Below are 25,212 nucleotides of genomic sequence, written 5' to 3'. Positions count from 1 at the left end.
CACTCATTAAGTCCATGCCTCAGAGACTGCAAGCTGTTATAAAAGCCAAAGGTGGTGCAACAAAATACTAGTGATGTGTTGGAGCATTCTTTTGGTTTTTCATGATTCCATAATTTTTTCCTCAGAATTGAGCGATTCCATATTTTTTTCCCCTCTGCTTGGTCTAAAAAAGTAACCGTTACTGACTGCTACAATTTTTTTTTCCTGATTTCTTATAGTGTTTCTTAAAGCCAGAAAGTTGCCATTTGAAATGACTTTAGTTTTGTGTCATGTCAGTGATCTGCTTTTTTTCCCACAAAATTAAACAACTGAATGAACATCCTCTGAGGCCGGTGATTCCATAATTTTTGCCAGGGGTTGTACTAGTGACTTTCAACCAGTCTGTTGCGGATTGATTCAGTTCTGGTTTGTCTCATAATCAACAAAAATTTACAATCACTGCCCACCTAATTAGGTACACCTTTGCAATTCCAGAGTCCTGTTGCCATGAGAACTGCCTTAACTCTGTTGCACAGATTAAACCAGGTGGTCAAAACATTCCTGAGGACTTGGTCCATACTGACATGATGGCATCATGGTGCTGCCACAGCATTCTGGCAATTCCTTGGTGGCGAGGAAGGTGGTCCCTTAGTCGATTCTCGGATGAAATAGTGGCTGCGGAGATGACTGAACAAGCCAGTCTTGATGCACATCTTTTCTGACAAACATTGCACATTGTTGATACAGGAAGCGTCGGCAGGTCAAATCTTGCCCTCTTTACTTCACCTTTTTCCTCTGTGTTGTTCATATACATTTTGTTTTTTCAGACTTACAATCCTGTGTGGATCATTGCTCACCAGCTAGCTCGCATGTTCTTTCCAAGTATTCCAGTTGATAGAGCAGCTCTTGAGGTTCTTCTGCCGTCCTCTGGGCCATTTTCCTTCATTCAACTGGAAAAAAAAAAGAGAAGATCTGCTTGGGACATCAGCTGCCATCCATCCTTAATGATGTGACCAACCCACCGAACCCTGATTCGTGATAATGCACTTGCTGCCCTGGAACTTTGCAGTTGGTACAGCAGTCTTCCCACCTGAGGCGAAGAACATTCCAGAGGCGGCATTGGTGGAATCACTCAAGGGTCTTCGTGTGGCAATGATAGGTGGTCCAGGGCTCTGATCTGCACAGCAGGGTTGACATGATGATGGCTTTATCTATGAGTATTTACCTCTTGTGTCAAAGGTCTCCATTGTTGAAAACAGGGGTGCAAAGCCAGGCAAAGGCAGTTCCTCCACAGTTGAGTTGGTGAGTGAGTGGGTGACATTCTCCTGTTGAGTGGAGGCTGATATAGGAACGGTCTCTTCTACATGGCAATGACAGGTGAAACGTTTCCTGTTAAGTCTTCACCAGGTTTGCACACACTGTAGCTGGTATTTTGGCCCATTCCACCATGCAGATCTCCTCTAGAGCAGTGATGTTTTGGGACTGTTGCTGGACAAACGAACTTTTAACTCCCTCAACAAATTTTCTATGGGGTTGAGGTCTGGAGACTGGCTTGGCCACTCCAGGATCTTGAAATGCTTTTTACAGAGCCAATCCTTTGTTGCCCGAGTGGTGTGTTTGGGATCAATGTCATGCTGGAAGAGCTAGCCACGTTGCATCTTCAATGCTCTCACTGATGGAAGGAGGTTTTGGCTTAAAATCTCATGATACATGGCCACATTCATTCTTCCTTTAACACGGATCAGTCGTCCTGTCCCCTTTGCAGAAAAAACAGCCCAAAAGCATGATGTTTCCACCCCCATGCTTCACAGTAGATATGGTGTTCTTGGAATGCAACTCAGCATTCTTCTTTCTCCAAACATGACAAGTTGAGTTTTTACCAAAATGTTCCATTTTGGTTTCATCTGACCACATGATATTCACCCAATCATCTTCTGGTTCATCCATATGCTCTCTGGCAAACTTCAGATGGGCCTGGTCACATACTGGCTTAAGCAGGGGGACACGCCTGGCACTGCAGGATTTGAGTCCCTCTGTGCATAGCCTTTGTTACTTTGGTCCTAGCTCTCTGCAGGTCATTCCATGTAGTTCTGGGATTTTTGTTCACCGTTCTCATGATCATTTTGACCCCACGGGATGACATCTTGCATGGAGCCCCAGATAGAGGGAGATTATCAATGGTCTTGTATGCCTTCCATTTTGTTACAATTGCTCCCACAGTTGATTTTTTCACACCAACATGCTTGACTATTGTAGATTCACTCTTCCCAGCCTGGTGCACATCTACAATTTTCTTCCTGGTGTCCTTCGACAGCTCTTTGGTCTTGAGTTTGAAGTCTCTGTTTGAGGCTGTGGATAAGTGTCTTTTATACAGATAACGAGTTCCAACAGATGCCATTAACAGGTGGAGGACAGAAGAGCTTCTTGAAGAAGTTACAGGTCTGTGAGAGCCAGAAATCTTGCTTGTTTGTGGGTGACCAAATATTTATTTTCCACCATGGTTTACAATTAAATTCTTTAAAAATCCTACAATGTTATTTTTTGGATTTTTTTTTTCTCGTTTTGTCTCTCATAGTTGAAGTGTACCTATGATGAAAATTACAGACTGCTCTCATCTTTCGAAGCAGGAGAACTTGCACAATCAGGGACTGACTAAATACTTTTTACCTCACTGTACATCCAGGACTAATCAAGAAATACCCGTGGTGTTTAACATGGGAATGTCACTGCATTCAACAAATGCATGTTTCTTGACAGACCTTCAGCCGGATTTGATGGCAGGGAAATGCCAGACAACTGGGGGCCAAGGACCTGGTGCAGCCTTCATAAGTATTAGGTCACAAGCCATCACAACTTCCGCCTGACCCACTGTTGAGGACTTCTTGTTTCACCAGAGCCCAGCTGGCTTTCTCATGTGCAGGGTTCCTGTTCAGCTTTCACACCTACTGTAATGGCCACAGGGCACCCAAGGTCCACCACCGTACACATAACAGGCAATCCCCTACTTGATTTTATAGCCCAGGTGTCACAATGCAGAGTTGGATTTTGACACCTTGCCACAGTATTATGCCACCATCAGTTTATATGAGGCAGGAAGGAGCCATGTTTTCACATTCTTCACACCACATTTTGACCCTCCTACCACTTGAATATCAGCGCAGAAAACAAGAGTCTTCAACAAAGGCAAAGTTTTTATTTTTTCCCAATCTTCCATTGTCCAGTTTTGGTGAGCCTGTGCCCACTGTAGCCTCATTTTCTGTGCAATGGCAAAAGAAGTGGCACCCAGTGTAATATGCTGCTGTAGCCCATCTACTTCAAATTTCGATCTGTTGTGTATTTTGCATTAACATTATTTGATAACCACCATTCATAGGATGTCCCTTCTCATTCAGAAGAGTGTCAGTAGACCCTAGAGATTGTTGTGCATGAAAATCCCACCCGATCAGCAGTTTCTTAAACACTCAAATCAGCCCATTCAGCACCAGCAACCATGCCATGTTCAAATTCACAAAAATTAAACTAATCAATCACCTTTTTTTCCTTATTCTGAGGCTTGCTTTGAACTTCCGCAGATCTCCTGATTATGTCTAGTTCCCTAAATTCACTGACTGTCTTGCACATGATTGACAGATTAGATATTTGATTTAGGCTAATGAGCAGTTGAACAGGTGCACCCAAGAAGTGGCCAGTGAGTTTATATTCAGGATCAGAAAGTGATATCACTGCACTGAATAATAATGGTTATTACATGGCTGCAATACTATGCGTGGTCTGACTGGCTGATTTCTGGTCTGATATTTTCTCATATCCAAACAGTTACCATGACAATCGGTCATGTGTATCCCATTCGTTGCAAACCAGAAAGCTAAGAACACGATTAGAAAAACCAAGTCAGACATGAACATACTCCATAAATATTTAAACAGCATCAGAAAAAACACAGATTGAAAGCTTCCCAGCTAATGTCCGGACCATCTTCTAGCAAGTTCTTTATGGAGGTGAAGCGAACAGGTCTCCGACTACGAGCCGTAAGTAGCTTTCATATTGGGACAATATATAGATTATTAACCTTGCTTTCCTGGTCTGTACGGGATTATCAGACCTCAGTGTTTTTCGCAGTGTTTTTACTTACGCCTCAGTCTGATATCTTCCCATACAGACCTCGCACTCTCTTAATAATCTTTTATTTATATATTCCTCTGGGCAGGGATAGTGGCCAAGTGGTTAGTATGCTTGGTTTCAGTGTGGAAGGTTCCAGGTTCAAACCCCACTCATGCCACCTTTCTCCATGTAATGTGGAGTTGTGTCAGGAAGGCCATCCGGTGTAGAACTTGTGCCAAATCAAGGGTTAGGGTTAGCCAAAGGAACATACATTTTTATATTCCTAGACAGTTGTGACATTTAATAAGGCTGAAGGCACAATAGAAAATACTTCCTTCAGCCTAAAACGACTGGACTCAAGCAGCACAATACCAAATATGAAACAAGCCAACACAGATCAGATAAATAACATGAATGAGTTACACAACAGGCTGCATTTCAGGCTGCTTTTCCTTCTAAATACAGCGTTTGAGATGAGGGCAGAGTGAACAGGCCCACAACACAGTTACGCAAGTTGGTGACAAAGCTCATTTATTGTTCTGCTGAAGTTATCAAAGGCAGCTGAGGTCTTGCTCTCTCTCACACACAAAATGCAGTGAACACAGTGACACTTTCATTTTGCCACTACGAGCCAAGAAATATTTGTTTTGAATTTGGGACTGCACCCAGTGAACTGCCATCTTTGTAGTGTACACTGTGTTTGGTACAATGTGTTACTGTAAACACAGGTTTCTAAGTCTAGTGTTAAACCAAGAGTTTACTGTAATTTTTTTTATAATTAGAGTTCAAGGCTGCTTATGCATCAAGTGCAAGAACGTCAAAATAGTGACAAGCTTCCTAAGACCTGAAGTTCAGGAGACACAAGCAACCTTTTGGCCTGCACTACAATATATCTGATAAATTAAAATAAGTCTGCATACACAATGTTGTGATAACTAGCAACTTTAATGTAAATAACCTGTCTAGTACAATACACTTCCTCCTCATATCCAAGTGCAGCCAAACCTGTTTCAGAATTTACCGTTTCGAGTTAGTTTAAAAATGTGAATTTGGCACAGGAGTCACCATCTGAAGAGACACTAAAAATGGCTCATCTAACTTCAAAAATAGCTGCAAACTGGGTAAAACTTATATGTTGTGAGTTGTAAATCAGATTCTGCATCTAAGTTAACAAGCCAGTGTTTGAGATTTGAGCTTTAGAGTTACAGTTTCAAAATTTCTGTGTACTCTGACCCTAGTTTTGCAAGTACTCATTGAATGCAACTGAATATTGGCAGCGCTTCTTTGCAGCTTACGGTGATTTTCGCAGAGCTTTTGACTCAGTTGACCAGGCCGCTCTCCAGAACATCCTGAAAATTCACAGGATCTCCAAGATGTTGCTGGACCTCACAGCCATCCTAAGCTAGGTACTGCAAGTACTGTGGGGGAGCACGGACGGAATCTGAATCCCTCAAGTCAATACTGGCATTCATCAGGGATGTGTTCTTGCTGTTATACAGTTCAATACTTTCATGGTTCTTTGGTAGGGTTGTGTAAACCAGAGGCTTAGGTGTGTATGTTGGCGAGCAAAGCTTTATTTACTTAGCATCATCCATGAAGTCTATGATCTTTTTCAAATCAGTGGATGCTCTGAATCATATGAGAGTGAGGAGTTGGAGTGTCTGCAATAGTATGAGATAAATACTAAGAAGAGCTAAAGTTCAATGACTGAGAAATCCACAATCACTATGTGGTGACACAACACACTTCTTGAGAAATCCACTTATCTCAAAAGTGACAGTCATATTTCTGAGTCCACACACAGTGTGTATGGTTGGCGATTGTCCTGGATCAAGACTAAGAGCCAGGCATTCAATGACCACCTGGACTCCGCCACCAAAAGTGTATCAGTGTGGTAAAAGCAGTGAATTTAGAGACTTTCATTTATCTTGACAGTGACATTTGTGTCTCTCAATTCACAGCAGAGGTATTTAGCAATGCCGGCAGCTTTACAGGAGAAGGAAGGTCCACGGCTTTTTGGTTTTGGGGCTTCCTGTCTTACTGTATGGTACTGATAGTGGTACTGACCACTGACCTAAGATGATGACTAGATGCCTTTGGTAATGGATCTCTTTGTATGGATCTTTGGGTACCTTTGGAATGAATTTGGTTTACCGCAATTCAGCATTAGGGGTCTCCAACTGGTTCAAAACACTGCTGCCAGACTCTTGACAGGAAGCAGAATGTTTGACCACATTACACCCATTTTGGCGTCTGTTTCCTGTCTCTGCGAGATTGGATTTTAAGGTTCTGCTATTAACCTTTAAAGTTATTCATCAACTAGCTCCTCCCTACTTAGCTGATCTAGTCAAGCCCTACGTCCTGGCCCAGGCTCTGTGTTCTCAGTGTGCAAGACTACTTTGAATCCCTAGGGGGAATAAAAAGTCTGCAGGACACAGAGCTTTCTCTTATTGTGCCCCTGTTTTGTGAAATTATCTCCCTGTGTCAATAAAACAGTCAGATTCTGTGGAGACTGAAATCCAGACTTAAGACATTTATTCTCCCTTTTGTATGGCTAGTATACTGGCGTAGTATGGTACAAGGCATCCAACCCTTCTAAATTAATTTTATTCATAAACAGAATGGGTCTCGGCCTCAACATTATCTAAAGTCTGGGTCTGTTAGTGAAGCTTAGGGATAGTGGCTGGCGATCACCTTATTATTTCTTCTACTTTCCTGCTGCTTAATGCTGACAAATTATATCTCAAGTTTATTTTTTCTGGCTGACTGATTCTGTTTTCTTTTTCTCTCTGTCCCAGATGTGGCTGGATACACGTGCTGGATTAGAAGATTTCTATAACAGACGTATAACGTTCTCTCCTGCAAGAACAGATCCACTGAGTGGCTCGATGCTCCCCCAACAATGGCCTGGGCGCCTGCATGGACTCTCATTAATTGCTGTTGTGATGTGTTGTGTTCTGTATAACCCTTTTTTTTTTTTTTTTAAGAATGGCCTAAGCAGTGGGTCACCCCTCTGAGTCTGGTCTGCTTGGTTTCTTCCTCAATACCATCAGAGGGAGTTTTTCCTTACCATTGTCGCCTGTGTGTTTGCAAGGTTAGACCTTACTTGTGTGAAGCGCCTTGGTGCCATATAAACTAAAATTAAATTGAACTTTTGTCAAATGGTTACTTATTAGGACTCAGATGAAGATTACTACTCTTACTGTGAGGAAACTTAACTATGACATTGTGGCCATGTGGGACGTTTCTCACAGCATGATCAAGCATGTCGGTGCCTAAGTTTTGTGAACCCCAGCAAGTGGAGAAGGTCATGAGGAAAGCACACATTTATGTCAGATGTCAGATTTATGCAGATCCACCTTGGATTGTTGGTTGCCTCTACTGGTGGTTGGCTCTCCACTGCGGTATTGTATCACTTCCTGTTCCGGAGCACAGCCGTGTTTTGCTGTGTCTGTTAGCTGTTTAATCTGCGCAGTTAGATTGAGCTAGTTAACTAGATAACGATTTGTTTCACAGTGTAATCTTCAAGTGCCTTAACTAAAGCACTCCCTCTGCTGAATCACCTCTAAATTATTTACACATTATTCACTTTGCGTGTTTTTAGAAATCCGCTAGCTTAGCGCAGCTACTAGTTCTTAGCCGGTTTAGCATGGCGGCTTCTCCTGTCTCTCCCGCACTTTTCTGCTCTGGGTGTGAAATGTTTAGTTATTCCTCGGCCTCCTTTAGCAGTAATGGTACTTGTAATAAGTGTAGCTTATTCGTAGCTTTGGAGGCCAGGCTGGGCGAATTGGAGACTCGGCTCTGCAATTTGGAAAATCCTACAGCTAGCCAGGCCCCTGTAGTTGGTGTGGACCAAGGTAGCTTAGCCGCGTTAGTTCCCCTCCAGCAGATCCCGAGCAGCCGGGAAAGCAGGCTGACTGGGTGACTGTGAGGAGGAAGCGTAGTCCTAAACAGAAGCCCTGTGTACACCGCCAACCCGTTCACATCTCTAACCGTTTTTCCCCACTCGGCGACACACCCGCCGAGGATCAAACTCTGGTTATTGGCGAATCTGTTTTGAGAAATGTGAAGTTAGCGACGCCAGCAACCATAGTCAATTGTCTCCCAGGGGCCAGAGCAGAAAACATCGAAGGAAATTTGAAACTGCTGGCTAAGGCTAAGCGTAAATTTGGTAAGATTGTAATTCACGTCGGCAGTAATGACACCCGGTTACGCCAATCAGAGGTCACTAAAATTAACATTGAATCGGTGTGTAACTTTGCCAAAACAATGTCGGACTCTGTAGTTTTCTCTGGGCCCCTCCCCAATCGGACCGGGAGTGACATGTTTAACCGCATGTTCTTGAATTGCTGGCTGTCTGAGTGGTGTCCAAAAAATGAGGTGGGCTTCACAGATAATTGGCAAAGCTTCTGGGGAAAACCTGGTCTTGTTAGGAGAGACGGCATCCATCCCACTTTGGATGGAGCTGCTCTCATTTCTAGAAATCTGTCCAATTTTCTTAAATCCTCCAAACCGTGACTATCCAGGGTTGGGACCAGGAAGCAGAGTTGTAGTCTTACACACCTCTCTGCAGCTTCTCTCCCCCTGCCATCCCCTCATTACCCCATCCCCGTAGAGACGATGCCTGCTCCCAGACCACCAATAACCAGCAAAAATCTATTTAAGCATAAAAATTCAAAAAGAAAAAAATAATATAGCACCTTCAACTGCACCACAGACTAAAACAGTTAAACGTGGTCTATTAAACATTAGATCTCTCTCTTCTAAGTCCCTGTTAGTAAATGATATAATAATTGATCAACATATTGATTTATTCTGCCTTACAGAAACCTGGTTACAGCAGGATGAATATGTTAGTTTAAGTGAGTGAACACCCCCGAGTCACATTAACTGTCAGAATGCTCGTAGCATGGGCCGAGGCGGAGGATTAGCAGCAATCTTCCACTCCAGCTTATTAATTAATCAAAAACCCAGACAGAGCTTTAATTCATTTGAAAGCTTGTCTCTTAGTCTTGTCCATCCAAATTGGAAGTCCCAGAAACCAGTTTTATTTGTTGTTATCTATCGTCCACCTGGTCGTTACTGTGAGTTTCTCTGTGAATTTTCGGACCTTTTGTCTGACTTAGTGCTTAGCTCAGATAAGATAATTATAGTGGGCGATTTTAACATCCACACAGATGCTGAGAATGACAGCCTCAACACTGCATTTAATCTATTGTTAGACTCGATTGGCTTTGCTCAAAATGTAAATGAGTCCACCCACCACTTTAATCATACCTTAGATCTTGTTCTGACTTATGGTATGGAAATTGAACACTTAACAGTATTCCCTGAAAACCCCCTTCTGTCTGATCATTTCTTAATAACATTTACATTTACTCTGATGGACTACCCAGCAGTGGGGAATAAGTTTCATTACAGTAGAAGTCTTTCAGAAAGTGCTGTAACTAGGTTTAAGGATATGATTCCTTCTTTATGTTCTCCAATGCCATATACCAACACAGGGCAGAGTAGCTAGCTAAACTCTGTGAGTGAGATAGATTATCTCGTCAATAGTTTTATATCCTCATTGAGCACAACTTTGGATGCTGTACCTCCTCTGAAAAAGAGAGCCTTAAATCAGAAGTGCCTGACTCCGTGGTATAACTCACAAACTTGCAGCTTAAAGCAGATAACCCGTACGTTGGAGAGGAAATGGCGTCTCACTAATTTAGAAGATCTTCACTTAGCCTGGAAAAAGAGTCTGTTGCTCTATAAAAAAGCCCTCCGTAAAGCTAGGACATCTTACTACTCATCACTAATTGAAGAAAATAAGAACAACCCCAGGTTTCTTTTCAGCACTGTAGCCAGGCTGACAAAGAGTCAGAGCTCTATTGAGCCGAGTATTCCTTTAACTAGTAATGACTTCATGACTTTCTTTGCTAATAAAATTTTAACTATTAGAGAAAAAATTACTCATAACCATCCCAAAGACATATCGTTCTCTTTGGCTGCTTTCAGTGATGCCGGTATTTGGTTAGACTCTTTCTCTCCAATTGTTCTGTCTGAGTTATTTTCATTAGTTACTTCCTCCAAACCATCAACATGTCTATTAGACCCCATTCCTACCAGGCTGCTCAAGGAAGCCCTACCATTAATTAATGCTTCGATCTTAAATATGATCAATCTATCTTTATTAGGTGGCTATGTACCACAGGCTTTTAAGGTGGCAGTAATTAAACCATTACTTAAAAAGCAATCACTTGACCCAGCTATCTTAGCTAATTATAGGCCAATCTCCAACCTTCCTTTTCTCTCAAAAATTCTTGAAAGGGTAGTCGTAAAACAGCTAACTGATCATCTGCAGAGGAATGGTCTATTTGAAGAGTTTCAGTCAGGTTTTAGAATTCATCATAGTACAGAAACAGCATTAGTGAAGGTTACAAATGATCTTCTTATGGCCTCAGACAGTGGACTCATCTCTGTGCTTGTTCTGTTAGACCTCAGTGCTGCTTTTGATACTGTTGACCATAAACTTTTATTACAGAGATTAGAGCATGCCATAGGTATTAAAGGCACTGCGCTGGTTTGAATCATATTTATCTAATAGATTACAATTTGTTCATGTAAATGGGGAATCTTCTTCACAGACTAAGGTTAATTATGGCGTTCCACAAGGTTCTGTGCTAGGACCAATTTTATTCACTTTATACATGCTTCCCTTAGGCATTATTATTAGACAGCATTGCTTAAATTTTCCATTGTTACGCAGATGATACTCAGCTTTATCTATCCATGAAGCCAGAGGACACACACCAATTAGCTAAACTGCAGGACTGTCTTACAGACATAAAGACATGGATGACCTCTAATTTCCTGCTTTTAAACTCAGATAAAACTGAAGTTATTGTACTTGGCCCCACAAATCTTAGAAACATGGTGTCTAACCAGATCCTTACTCTGGATGGCATTACCCTGACCTCTAGTAATACTGTGAGAAATCTTGGAGTCATTGTTGATCAGGATATGTCATTCAATGCGCATATTAAACAAATATGTAGGACTGCTTTTTTGCATTTGCACAATATCTCTAAAATTAGAAAGGTCTTGTCTCAGAGTGATGCTGAAAAACTAATTCATGCATTTATTTCCTCTAGGCTGGACTATTGTAATTATTATTATCAGGTTGTCCTAAAAGTTCCCTGAAAAGCCTTCAGTTAATTCAAAATGCTGCAGCTAGAGTACTGACGGGGACTAGAAGGAGAGAGCATGCTTCACCCATATTGGCCTCTCTCCATTGGCTTCCTGTTAATTCTAGAATAGAATTTAAAATTCTTCTTACTTATAAGGTTTTGAATAATCAGGTCCCATCTTATCTTAGGGACCTCATAGTACCATATCACCCCAATAGAGCGCTTCGCTCTCAGACTGCAGGCTTACTTGTAGTTCCTAGGGTTTGTAAGAGTAGAATGGGAGGCAGAGCCTTCAGCTTTCAGGCTCCTCTCCTGTGGAACCAGCTCCCAATTCAGATCAGGGAGACAGACACCCTCTCTACTTTTAAGATTAGGCTTAAAACTTTCCTTTTTGCTAAAGCTTATAGTTAGGGCTGGATCAGGTGACCCTGAACCATCCCTTAGTTATGCTGCTATAGACTTAGACTGCTGGGGGGTTCCCATGATGCACTGAGTGTTTCTTTCTCTTTTTGCTCTGTATGCACCACTCTGCATTTAATCATTAGTGGTGATCTCTGCTCCCCTCCACAGCATGTCTTTTTCCTGGTTCTCTCCCTCAGCCCCAACCAGTCCCAGCAGAAGACTGCCCCTCCCTGAGCTTGGTTCTGCTGGAGGTTTCTTCCTGTTAAAAGGGAGTTTTTCCTTCCCACTGTCAGCAAGTGCTTGCTCACAGGGGGTCGTTTTGACAGTTGGGGTTTTTCCGTAATTATTGTATGGCTTTGCCTTACAATATGAAGCGCCTTGGGGCAACTGTTTGTTGTGATTTGGCGCTATATAAATTAAATTGATTTGACATTTTCACCTGGCTGTGTCAGATAGAAGGTTACCTTGAAGAAGCGGGAATAGACTAGTTATTCCCCTGGTGGTGGATGCGGGGACATGCGGCACCGGCACATGCTCCCAATTCAATATATTTATATTGTGCCAAATAACAGTCACCCTAAGAGCTTCTCACGGGTAAGGTCTGACCTTACCAACCCCCCTGAGCAAGCACATATGACCGTGGTAAGGGGAAAAACTTTCCCTGCTTCCAGACCAGTCCTCTGCTGATACAGTCTCTTAAATGATGTGACCTGTTCAATGTCAGCACCTTCCCTCTGCTCATCTTCTGCAACATGCAGACTCTTAAATAAATCCACATATTAAAGACGGTGGAATGGGACACAATTCAGTTGTGCCATGATTAAGAAATGGAATGAGAAATATCTGGACCACTCCATCATATTTGGCACAAAGACACAGGGTGCAGTGTTCAAGACACACAGTGTACACTGCACTGTGTGGAGCGCATACCAGCAGAATAAAGTATTTATGAAGCCTACAAATTAAAGTCAGCAGAACTACATACTTGTGTTGTTTAATCATAACAGGCAATGTGGGAGTGTGAGACAGACAAGAGAAAAGGGCAAAAGAGAAACAAAAGTCCAACTTGAAAAACAGAAATTAATCTTAACGTAGTATGAAGGTGATTTGAAAAAAAGAAAAAAAAAAGGATAACTGCTGTATTAGTATTACATTCTGTGACATCACTTTGACAAATGTCTACACCTGGCACTTCCTGACTAAGTAATATGGGCATGTCATTGTTTGACATTTCACAGTTCATAGAAGCAAATAAGTCCACATAAAAAAAAAAAAATATATATATATAAATGCCTTTGATCTACGTTTACCATCACAACCACAATAACAGAGAAACAACATACCCTGAAGGCAACGTTTGACACATATCTCTCCAGATGGCATGGACACAGTTTTCTCTTGCGACTGTTGGCGAGACAGTTTACTTTCTGCTCAGGGCTCTTTGGAAAGTGACAAAGCCACATACTTGACTTTTCCACTTTCTGATTTGCGCACAAAATGATTAAGCAACCAGTAGGTGTGAACTAAAATCTTCTTTTGGAAACTACAGTTACTTTGCTAACAGCTGGTAAGAACGTCGCCCAACATGGCAGACAATCAACGGTTGCTAAAGTTGTTACGCCAGCTGCACGACCTCGACAGGGGGTGATGTAGAGGAACAGATCATTGGCAGTGTGAAGCCTCACATATTGTGAAATAGCATTTCAACTTTCATTCTTTGCTTTCAGATTTATTTTCCCAAGTGTATGCAAGAATATTTTTTTCATTTTGGAGTGGTCTTTTTTTTTTTTTTAAAGGACAGGTATATATTTTTCCTTTGGGGGGCAGTCACAGAAACTGTTGCAATGGTCAAGAAATTTTTTCGAGTGAAACCTTGAGAAAAACAATTCAAAATGATCAAGTTGAGTAATTATTTACAAATAGTTGAAAAGTTTATATCCTGAACACTACTTCTGTCTTTTGTGTGTCATCTTTTACACTGCCAGTACAGATAACCATCTGTGACACACATTCCCTTGCAGGTGTCTGTGAGCTGGTGTGTCAGGTTATGAAGCGTGTGAGCAGCAGACACACAAAAACACAAATGAGGGAGGACCATACTGACAGATGCTTACTAATGTGCTCAATGTGTTGGAACAAAAATTTTTAAAAACAAATATATAAGGCATAGAATGTCAAACTTGCCACACCATTTTACAGTATAAAACAGATTGCCCATATATACCAAAATGTACTGTTTAGATGCACAATCTCTGTAAGGATGCATGTTAATGTCTATCAATATTTCATACCTAGTTACTGATAAAAATCAGACTTCTGTTACATCACAATTTCAAACGGTTTTGCAATTATTTAGCTCCAAGGTAACATGCTCACCTCCAAAATTTCTGGCAGCATCTTCATTTTATCCAGGTTAGGCTTGTTGGTGATTACCTCTGGTAGATGTGTATATGGCTCTGGTGAAGGCTTAAGATCAGGTGACTCGCTGATCACCTGGTCCTGACCATCCATGGGCCGCACGTAGGCTGTCGGTTTCTGGGTCATGACTATGGTGGGCACCTTTGAGCAGAGCAGTGGAGGGAAGGTTTGTGAAGGTAGTGAGTTTCCCTTGTTGGCTTGGGAGAGAGATAAATCTTTGTGAGCGAGCTGAGGATCCAAGGTGATGGTATCATTGATGGTTCCGCACTCAGATCGATGACCTGTGAATTCTTGGTTCTTATGCCCATCTGTATTGCCATCTGTGCTTTTAGGGTCTCTGTTATTTTGCTCACTGGAATGTAAAGAGGGATGCTGCTCAGCATTAGCAGACAGTTTAGGCAGGGCTTCAGCCTTCTTCTGCTGATGTACAGAGTGACTAATGCGACCGTCATTCAGGGAAGAATGTCCGCTGTGGTTCGGGGTAGAAGAGACAGCCGACCCAATAACTGGCTGTGAGGAGGAATTACTATGAGAGGGGCCTCTTAGGTTTTGTGAGGACATGTGATGGACCTGGTTACAGAATGGAGGCTTGCTTGACTTAGCTGAATGAGGCGGACCCTGATGTGACTGTGGCAAGGCTATATGGGTATAAGGCTCAGTGGCAAGGCTGTCCAATCCACGATACGGATGATTTACATCTTCATAACTTCCCAACATCCTTTGGATTCGACTAGAGAGTTCATCACCTTTGTTTGTCTAAAAATGAAAAAGAACATTTAATGGAGACACACCACAACCAAGTGTTTTAAGAAAATATTTGTGTTAAAAAAGGCAAAGTAGTGTATTGTGTCCTTTCAAATTACACTGAATCAGCTAAATTCAACTCATTTTCACAGTGCACACAGTCTGCTTTCATTTGAGGAAAACTGCATGGAAATCTGGTTCAGTTTTGGTTTTTCTACATTACACTTGGATTTCCTAAGGGATGCAAGACTTGAAGTGGTGGGACCCACACAGAAAAGGTGCTATAATCTCTACATATTCACCCACTTCAGATTAAGTTATCCTACAATTTGAGTCTGCACGATGAGGTCATATTCACCATTTACCTTAAAGTCTAATATGATGTGACAAATAGCTAAGCGAGAAAACTTTGTCCATGTCCAGCTATATCTGTACCTTAACTACAATCTCACACACAAAAAAATGAACATCCAAAGAAAAGTACTCACTTCATCACAGCATCAACTTTTCACATTACCACATTAATGCTAAATTCATATTTTACATCTACTTCTGGAAACATTTCAAAATTAGAATGAACTGAGCCATTATTATTTAATCAAGAAGCCCTGACCAACATAAATCTGCAGTTCAAATTCATTAACATACTGCTCTAACATAATTACAAACCCAAATCAGAAAAAGTTGGGGCGATACTGGGTGGGGAACACCCCCACAGTGATCTTAACATTTGCTTTGACTTCTGTTTCATTGCAGACCGTGTGAACTATGGATTAAGTTGACCAGGCAAAACATGAAGTATCTTAATGTCTTGTGTAGGTGTGTCTCTCTCCTGTATTATAGGACTCCAGCAGATACCAAATGTTAAAGCCCTGGGAGTAGAGTCCAAATATGTGGTCAAGACATTCCTAGTACTTATCCATAAAATCTTCAGTAAAAAGTTCTGCTGCTTGAGGCTACGTCACTGTTGACACCTAAATGACCTGAAAGAAAAAAAACAAACACAAATCCATTTTTAAACTTCTTCCATCACCTTGTATGGCTCCCCAAAGAGTGGCACATTTTGAGGCTTTGCTTCTTTGGCTTGGATGGTCTCCTGGTTCCTTTGCTCCCAGGCTTGCATTCGAAGAAGGTTCCTTTCTTCATTGTAGCTGCTGGAGAAGCCAATGAAAATAAATAAATAAATAAATAAAACCCCTCCCATTGTGATTAATTAAAATCAGAGCTGCAATATTCCCACTATGATATTTCAATTTTAAAGACCACTATGACTACTATTTAAACCAAGACTGGCAACAATATCCCCTGTACAAAGATTATGCCAGGCTGCAAAATAGCCTGTACAGTGCATTACAACTGCACAATAATTTGGACAATTAAACATATACCCTGAATTATAAAGCCAATAAACATCAACAGTTTTGCAGAAATGAGTTTTAGGAAACAGTAAAGCGAATGGCAGCCACCTGGTCACAAACGTCAGCACCCCAAGAGGCACAGCAATGCTCTCCAATGACAGAGATGGCGCCAATCATATTACATGCAAGTCAGGTAAGATGCCATGAGGATTCACCTCAACAGTCACATCTGTTCACTCTTGTCCCTAAAGATAATATGCAATCAAAAGGATAATTGCCACAAGTGCTAACACTGTTCTGTGAAATGTTAATAAGTAGAGGTTATTGTAGAAGCCACAGAGTTTGACACAATTTAATATTTTAAATACATTTAAGCATACTTACACCTTATCTACATTTCTTATACCTTTTTGTCTAAAAATCGCACTATCTTCAGTGACAGCCACCCCATGGGAGGTTGTGATGGCAACAGGCAGGGCAGTAAAAATCAGAGAATACGCCAAACACATGTGAACATATTCTACAGTAAAGTCCCTTCGGCTGCTCCCTTGTTTGCAATCGGGGTCACCACAGCAAATCCAAGGTGGATCTGCATGTTGAATTGGCACAGGTTTTACGTCGGATGCCCTTCCTGACACAACTCCACATTACATGGAGAAATGTGGCAGGGGTGGGATTTGAACCCGGAGCCTTCTGAACTGAAACCAAGCACATTAACCACCACCCCTGACGTGAACATATTCTACAGTCTATGGCAGAAATTGGCCAAACCACTAGCACACATTACCCAGTGAAAGCAGCAACATACTTTACCATTTCAAAACCTTTCATATTACAATACCACCCCCAATGGCACGCATGCATACACACACACAAAACTGAGTAACAAACAAAAATAACTGGGTGAAAGCACAGTGAACGCCCCAATTGATTTTTGAAGGGTGAAAGTAAATTTATGCCCTTTGCATTTACTTATGGAGGTATATTTTCTCATTCTAATTGATTCAATACGCACTGGTCATATTCTGTAATCTGTGAAAGTTTCAGAGGTCTACTACAATTAATAAGAAAATTACGGCTCTCTGAATGTAGCATATTTGGTTCATTTTAGCATGTAACCAGTGGCCCTTTTGCTGTTATGCCAAAATTGGTTGATTGTCATGATGGTAATAGTAAGTCAGACAGCTGCTAGCAGTTGTTTGCTGTGTCCACCAGTCTTACTGAACTGACCACTGCAGACTTCCCAGCATTCCCTTGGAGCAGCCATTGTGGTTTGAAACGTGCTGTTTTGTAACCACTTTTTGGATTTTGCAGTAGATGCTGCTTCAAAAGCCTGGTAAATAGGCAAATTTGTGTTTATTATATCAATTTTGCTGCAAAAAAATAAGTTTAGCACTAGTTTTGGAATATACTACATAAAAAAATGGAAAGTTTTGCAAAGCCATGCATCCAAAGGTGGATGACCCGGTGTCTGTCCATTTTTCGGAGCATTTGTATTGATATTTTTAAAGAAAACCTTAGTAGTATTAAATAAATCATCTTTTCTATTACCAAAGACCTAGAACAACAGCAAAAAAGTTTAAACTGTGTATTATTATTATTATTCCTGCTGAGTCAGGCTTGAATGTAAATGTATTATGTCAACATGATGGTGAAAATTAGCCTCTTGTCAATTTTTGACCTTTTATATTTTCCAAATTATTTAAACCATCACAAATGAGTCAAATTTTGAAAATATTTATTACTTTCATTAAATAAAACTGGAAAAAAAATGATAACAGAAAGCTCCACTTTTTAATATCAAGTTAGTAAACATGGCTCACAAGCCAATATTTTATAAAAATGTATATTTTAATCAAACTTTGACTTAACTGTGTACCTTGAATTTCTATTTTGAATCCCCTTCAACTGTTTTTTCTTGATTAATGCAATGCATAGCTATGACACAAGTAAAGAAAATGTCAAATATTATATAAAAATTGGTTTTATATGGCCATGAAATTGAAAAAAACCCTTGATTTTCTGATTTTTACCTCATTTTAATAGATGTTTATTAAATGTCCATTTTTGACATTTACAGAACAGAATAAAAATAGAATAAAAATAAAATGTGAAAAAGACATATCTCGTATGTTTGTGTAAAGACACAAATATGTCAGCTGTCAATATACCATTTTCGTCATCACTGAAATGTGAAACCTGCTGTTTTCAAACTGAATTTACATAGTGAAAATTAAATCTGATTTATAAAATAAATGCATTTCTGACTTCTACAGAGTAACATCTTTTATTTGATGTATTACACGTGTCTGTACCATAAATTAGATTTTTGGTGCCAAGGTGCCATTTTTAGGGGCATTCACCATGCTTTCACTCACCTTCAAACTTTGTCAAGTAATGGAAAAATATTCTCAAAATCATGCATTGCGCACTTCCCATATAAAAATGGTAAAAATCAATCCAAAAAAGACAAAGCTCATTTGTTCAATGATCAGAACACAACTAGTTAAAGTGTGGAATTTAACCAAGCTGACATAATATGAAATTCAAATAAATGTGTGTGGAAAATTATTTCCGCTTTACTTTTTCCTTTCTTATTTCTGATTGTAAACCTTTATTACACTTATAAAACACAACAAAAGCATATACGAGGTCTATTAGAAAAGTATCCGACCTTATTATTTTTTTCAAAAACCATATGGATTTGAATCACGTGTGATTACATCAGACATGCTTGAACCCTCGTGGGCATGCGAGAGTTTTTCACGCCTGTCGGTTACGTCATTCGCCTGTGGGCAGTCTTTGAGTGAGGAGTCGCCCACCCTCTCGTCGATTTTTTCATTGTTTAGGAATGGCTCAGAGACTGCTGCTTTGTTTGATCAAATTTTTTTCAAAACTGTAAGGCACAACTGAGTGGACACCATTCGATAAATTCAGCTGGTTTTCGGTAAAAATTTTAACGGCTGATGAGAGATTTTGGTCTGGTAGTGTCGCCGTAAGGACGGCCCACGGCGCCTGACGGGGATCTGCGCTTCGAGGCGGCAGCGTCTCGCCGTTTCAAGTTGAAAACTTCCACATTTCAGGCTCTGTTGACCCAGGAAGTCTTCAGAAAACAGAGAACTTTCAGAAGAAGTCGGCATGAGGAGTTTATTCGGACATTCCATTGTTAACGGACATTTTGTAATGAAAGAACGTGCGGGCAGAGTCGCATGTTGGGCCGGACCCGACCACGGGGGGTTGCGACAGGAAAAACACCTCCGTTGGAAACCTTAACGGGCAAGTTGGAACATGCCCAAGCTGTTAAACAATTTCTCAGTTACTCACTTGTTGAAAGCCATCAAAAGCTGCCTGAATTTTACAAATGGTTTTCAACACGGAGGTGTTTTTCCTGTCGCGGCGCACACAGATTTGCCGAGTCGTCACGGAAACAACTCGGCGAATTTGCACGCACCTCTTTCATTACAAAATGTCCTTAAACAGTGGAATGTCCGCATAAAGTCCTCATGCCGGCCTCTTCTTTATCTTCTCTGTTCTCTCACGACGTCTGTGTGAATTAAGCCTTAAATTAGGATGTTTTCAGGTCGAAACAGGTCGAAACAGGCCGACGACGGCGCCTGGAAGCGCTGCACGACGTCCCACTGCGTGGGAAGTCCTTACACCGACAGAAACACCCCATAATCTCTCATCAGCCGTTAAACTTTTCACCGAAAACCAGCTTAATTTCTCGAATAGTGTCCACTCGGATATTCCTCACAGGTCCAGAAAAAATTTTGATAAAGCAACGCGTGCCGTCTCGAGCAGCGTGTGAAACAAAGGAATTCAGCCGAGAGGGTGGGACCACAGCTCACTCAAGGCCTGCCCACAGGGAAATTACATCACCGACACGCGTGAAAAAACTCACGCATGCGCACGAGGGATCAAGCATGATTGGTGTAATCGCACGTCATTCAAATCCATATAGTTAAAAAAAATAATAAAAGGGTTGGTTTATTATCTAATAGACCTCGTATATTATGAAAGCACAGGTTGTCCTGAAAGGAAAAGAGACATAAAACCTGATTGTGGGATGCAGGGAGAGCTGTTAACAGCAATAATAAAACATTTATGCCAGGCGAGTGAACTGTCCAAAAAAATGCCCTCAGACCCCAGAGGGTTAAATTGTACAGCAGGGTATGGTAAAACTTGCAGAATAAAAATAAGCTGAATATTTAGACATAAGCTACAAATACTAGCTCTTAGATACAATTTTGGGATTGAATTTTAACTACATCCATCTATTTGCTATATCATCTTACTCCAACTGAGGGTCACCAGATTGGGGGGTATAGTAGCACAGCAGTCATAGGGTACACCCTGGACAAGATGTCAATCTATCGCAGAGCCACACACAGACAGACAAACACATTCACACCCACATGCAAACCTACGGTCAATTTAAAGCTCCCAATTCACCTAACACACATGTTTTGGATGTAGGAGAAAGCCGGAGCACCAAAGAGAGCCCAATTTCATAGCCTTAAGAGTGTGCATATCATGAATGCTTGGTCTTGTTGGATTTGTGAGAATCTACTGAATCTACTGGTACGTTGTTTCGCATGTAACAATAAGAAATATACTCAAAACCTGGATTAATCTTTTTAGTCACATAGCACCACTATTATTCTGAACACTACTGTACCTAAGAACAACTCAAGAACAAAAACTAAGACTGCAATTTTGCATGTTGTTGACTGTGAGTAATAACATTAAATTGTGAAAAATATGAAGCAAATCCTATACCTGCTACACAGAGTCCATTCGCACATGGATAAGGGAAGCAGCATAGTAAGGATTCTCTTCCTGGACTTCTCAAGTGCCTTCACCACCATCCAGCCCCTTGTGCTTCAGGACAAACTAAACAGGATGCAAGTGGACCTCTGCCTGGTCACTTGGATCTCCAGCTACCTCACCGACAGGCTGCAGTATGTCAGCCTGAGGGACACCACGTCTGACACCGATCAGCAGCACTGGAGCACCTCAGGGCACAGTGCTGGCTCTTCTTCTCTTCACCCTGTGCACCTCGGACCTCTGCTACAACTCTGAGCTGTGTCACATCCAGAAGTCTGCAGATGACGCAGCCATTGATGCATACATCAGGGATGACTGAGAGAAGGAGTACAGGAGCCTAGTGAAGAACTTTGCTGCCTGGTGCCACACAAACCATCTACAGCTCAACACCTCAAAGACAAAGGAGCTGGTCACTGACTTTGGGAAGTCCAGAAAAAGACTGTGACCAGTTCTGATCGAGGGAGTTGAGGTGGAGGCTGTGGATTCCTACAAGTACCTCTGGCTGTGGCTGGACAGTAAACTGGACAACTCACACCAACGACCTGTACAGGAAGGGACAAAGCAGGCTGTACTTTCTGAGGAGGTTGTGGTGGTTTAACATCTGCAGGAAACTCCTGTGGATGTTCTACCAGTCGGTGGTAGCCAGTGTCCTCTTTTACACCATGGTGTGCTGCATCCAAGAGGGACACATCCTGGCTGGACAAACTGATCAAGCGGGCTGGCTCTGTGGTTGGCATGAAGCTGGACTCTGGCGATGGTGGCAGAGAAGAGAACACTGTACAAACTGCTGGACCTCATGGACGATGCCAGTCACCCGCTGCACACCATCATCAGCAACCAGAGGAGCCTCTTCAGCCACAGACTGCTCCTTCCCAAGTGCAGGACCAACAGACTGAAAAACTCCTTTGTCTCTCATGCCATCAGACTGTACAACTCCTCACTCGGGGGAGGAGGAGTAACAGAAAGACAGGGGACGGGAAGGAGAGGAACAGTAGTAGCCAGTAAACCAGTAGCAAGCAGTTTTTCTAGTATTTATCTTTAAAAAATGTTTTTACTTTCACTTTTGATACTCTGTGTGCTTATTTTCTTGTGTACCGCTGTACAGTTCTGCTGGAACCTCAATTTCCATGAGGGAGTCTTGCCAACGGATGAATAAACTTCTAAATCTAAATCTGAGATGGCGAGATGGGAGGCCTCCTGTGATTTATTGGATCACAGTTTGTTATCCCTGTATATGAAAATTCAGTAAGGTATGTCTTCTAGAATATATTTCATTTCTAAGGTAGAACTCTACTAGTGTATACTAAGATATATCCAAATATCTAAAAAAAGGAAGAGTAAAATAGAGTAAAGTAGAGCCACTTAAGTGCCTGGTCTTGAGAACCAGGGATGATAGGTTTATGTAAAATCTTCTGTAAAATATGTAAAATTCAGGTGCCCCTTATATTACAGTACAATGTATAATAGGGTGGAACCATTGTTTATGATTATTCATTTTATTTGAAGAGGTCTGGATGTTCACAACATTGCGCAATACAGGAAGACATGCAAAGGATCGGAATTCAGATATGGTTCGTGTGTAAAAGTAAGTCCCTTCGGTTGCTCCCTTGTTTGCACTCGGGGTCGCCACAGATCCAAGGTGGATCTGCATGTTGAATTGGCACAGGTTTTACGCTGGATGCCCTTCCTGACCCAAGCCCACATTACGTGTGTAATGTACACACGTAATGTGGCAGGGGTGGGATTTGAACCCGGGACCTTCTGCACTGAAACCAAGCGCATTAACCACTTGTCCACCATGGTTCGTGTGTCCAATTGCAAAAACAGACCCGAGCCAGATAATTGCATTTCCTATATGGCTTGACAGCTCCACATTCCACCCCCCCCCACCCCAAAAACAAACAAACAAACAAAAAACACACTGCGGAGTTGTCGACCTTTGCATATGCAGCCAATCTTCCTATTACATATTTTAGAATTCAGGAAAATTGTTTAAAACTTTCGCCAAAGTTGACAAATGCACGTGTTAGAAGGTATATCTTGAAAGTGTAACATTTAGAGGCTAAATAACTTCTAAAAACAGGGCAGCCTGTGGAGCAGCTGGTAGCTTTTTCCAGCTGATTCCGCCTCCTGACGGAACTTTAAAAAAAAAAAAAAAAAAAAAAGATACACACGCGGACGCTATAAAGTTTTAAAATAACCACACAAAAGTAACAGGCCCAGACTACAGCATACGTCTACACAGTTTCAGACTTAAATTCCTCTTTCAGGCACTACTTGTGAGCATTTATTTTATCTCGTAACATTATTAAGCGCCACTGAGTTAGCAGTTAGCCGCTGCTGCTGCCTTACCTCGGCTGGGATGCCATGGTGCTCCTCTCACAACCAGGCTGGTTGTCATGTGTTTGTGACAGTCCTCACCAAAGGGTTCTTCTCACATGGTCACATTGTTTACCGGCGGAAAATAATTTACTCAATTAAATGAGTGTCAGGCTGTTGTTTTCTGACAGCTGACTGCTAATCCGAGCGTGTTTTGGGTTTGTCCACTCTGCTCTACTGGACTGTTCTACTGTGTTCAGCCACCGGGGAGCAAACCTCAGCTTTAGCCACTCAACGCAGCACAAAAAACTTTTAGAAAACAAGGTTTATAAACAGGTTGTGTTACTACTGGGGAGTGGAAACACAGAGAAAATTTGAGAAACGAGCAATGCCGTCATTTTTCATTTTTTTTATTTATTTTTTTAACTGTTGCCTGTTAACTGTTGCTAATACCCCTTCTTGAACGACATGGTACGGTCAGTAGTTTAGTTTTTCAGATACATTTCAAACTTGGTTACAACAATTATATAAATTATATATTATAATTTATATAATTATATTATATAAATAAAAATAAATTAAAAATAATTAAAAAATGAAAACAATAATAAATATATTATATAAATTATATATTATAATAATTCATACAAGAAAACTAGTGCATGAAACTTTAATTCACTTATTATGTTTTATTAAATGAGAAAAATGTTTTAAAGAGTAATTTTACTTAAATTAACCAGGCATGTTCATTTTTTATGTACCTTTAACAGTACAATATACCATATTTTCCAGAGTATAAGTCGCTTTTTTTTTCCTTTTTTTTTTGCTAGTTTTGGAGGCTCTGACTCTGGTGCCACTTATATCGTGGAAAAAAAAATCACAAGTTTGTAATTAATATTAGCAATTATAATATTTGTATAGGTGTTTCCAGGGATCAAAGCACTAAACAAAATAAATTCCAATAATAAAAGAATAAATGCTGGTAATAATAATAATAATAATAATAATAATAATAATAATAATAATAATAATAATAATAATAACAACAATAATAATAAAAACTCCAACATTGCATAAAAATGTGACTTATATATGTGTTTATCCTCTTCAAGAGGCATTTATTGTCAGGTGAGATTTACCGTACAGTCACATTAGCTACAAGTGGCAGCAAGCGACAAAGACTTGTCATTCATTTTCAATCAGAGTGGGCATTTTGCAGGACAAGAGACAGTGGCTGCTCTGTCTCCAGGTAGGCGGGGCCAAAATAGACCAGATGTCTGTTTTATGCAAATACTGAGCATAAACATGGCGACTGCCAATAGAGTCTTTAGAGGTCCCATCATCCCTTGGGTGCTTAGATATGGAGCTAAATCCAGGCCAAAAGTTTTGTAATCTGAAAATAAAAAAGATTGAAAAAATAAATTTTGAAACTGAAAAGTCAAGCTCCATACTCAGAGGGGTTCCGGTTCAACTTGCAGGTTGTAAATAACAAAAATGCCGTCATCGCTCGTTACGCACAAGGAAAAGAAGTACAAACCAGCATGAAATGCGGCCACCAAAGGCATTCAAATGTAAGTTAATGTATATATAGATTTATTTATTATTAATTTGAATTTATTTTTTATTTAAATCCCAGGATGAATCACCCCCCGGGTTACCTGCCATTGATATTCCCATGCCAGAAGGCCCTTAATTTCCTGATAACAATAAAACAATGAAAAAAAATTATGCACACAATAGCTATTAACTTAGTGTATATCATCAGCACTCCCTTTATGTTTTTCAAATATATAATAATAACATGTCTGCAGCTTGTCATATGTGCAGTAATTCAGGCTTGGTGCTTTAGCTTTTTATTTTCTTATTATGAAAGGTCAGAGCTGACTACTTCC

The 25,212-nt window shown here is 40.8% G+C and overlaps 1 protein-coding gene across 4 annotated transcripts in view; it reads right to left on the bottom strand.

The window, feature by feature from the left end:
- aff1 (AF4/FMR2 family, member 1) overlaps positions 1-23,562 on the bottom strand; it is a 41,837-nt gene extending 18,275 nt beyond the window's left edge. For all 4 annotated transcript variants that reach the window (XM_034191534.1, XM_034191535.1, XM_034191536.1 and 1 more), the window contains exons 1-3: positions 23,354-23,562; positions 15,850-15,970; positions 14,031-14,828 (exon numbers count right to left, since the gene is read on the bottom strand). In XM_034191534.1, coding sequence (XP_034047425.1) covers positions 14,031-14,828; positions 15,850-15,970; positions 23,354-23,370 — 936 coding nt within the window. In that variant the 5' untranslated portion in view covers positions 23,371-23,562. The remainder of the gene's footprint in view (positions 1-14,030; positions 14,829-15,849; positions 15,971-23,353) is intronic.
- Positions 23,563-25,212: the final 1,650 nt, after the last annotated feature.

This window comes from Thalassophryne amazonica, chromosome 17 (genome assembly GCF_902500255.1).
Source record: "Thalassophryne amazonica chromosome 17, fThaAma1.1, whole genome shotgun sequence".
Classification (NCBI taxonomy): domain Eukaryota; kingdom Metazoa; phylum Chordata; class Actinopteri; order Batrachoidiformes; family Batrachoididae; genus Thalassophryne; species Thalassophryne amazonica.
The sequence above is the reverse complement of the archived record's forward strand: the minus strand, read 5'-3'. Positions and strand labels throughout refer to the sequence as shown.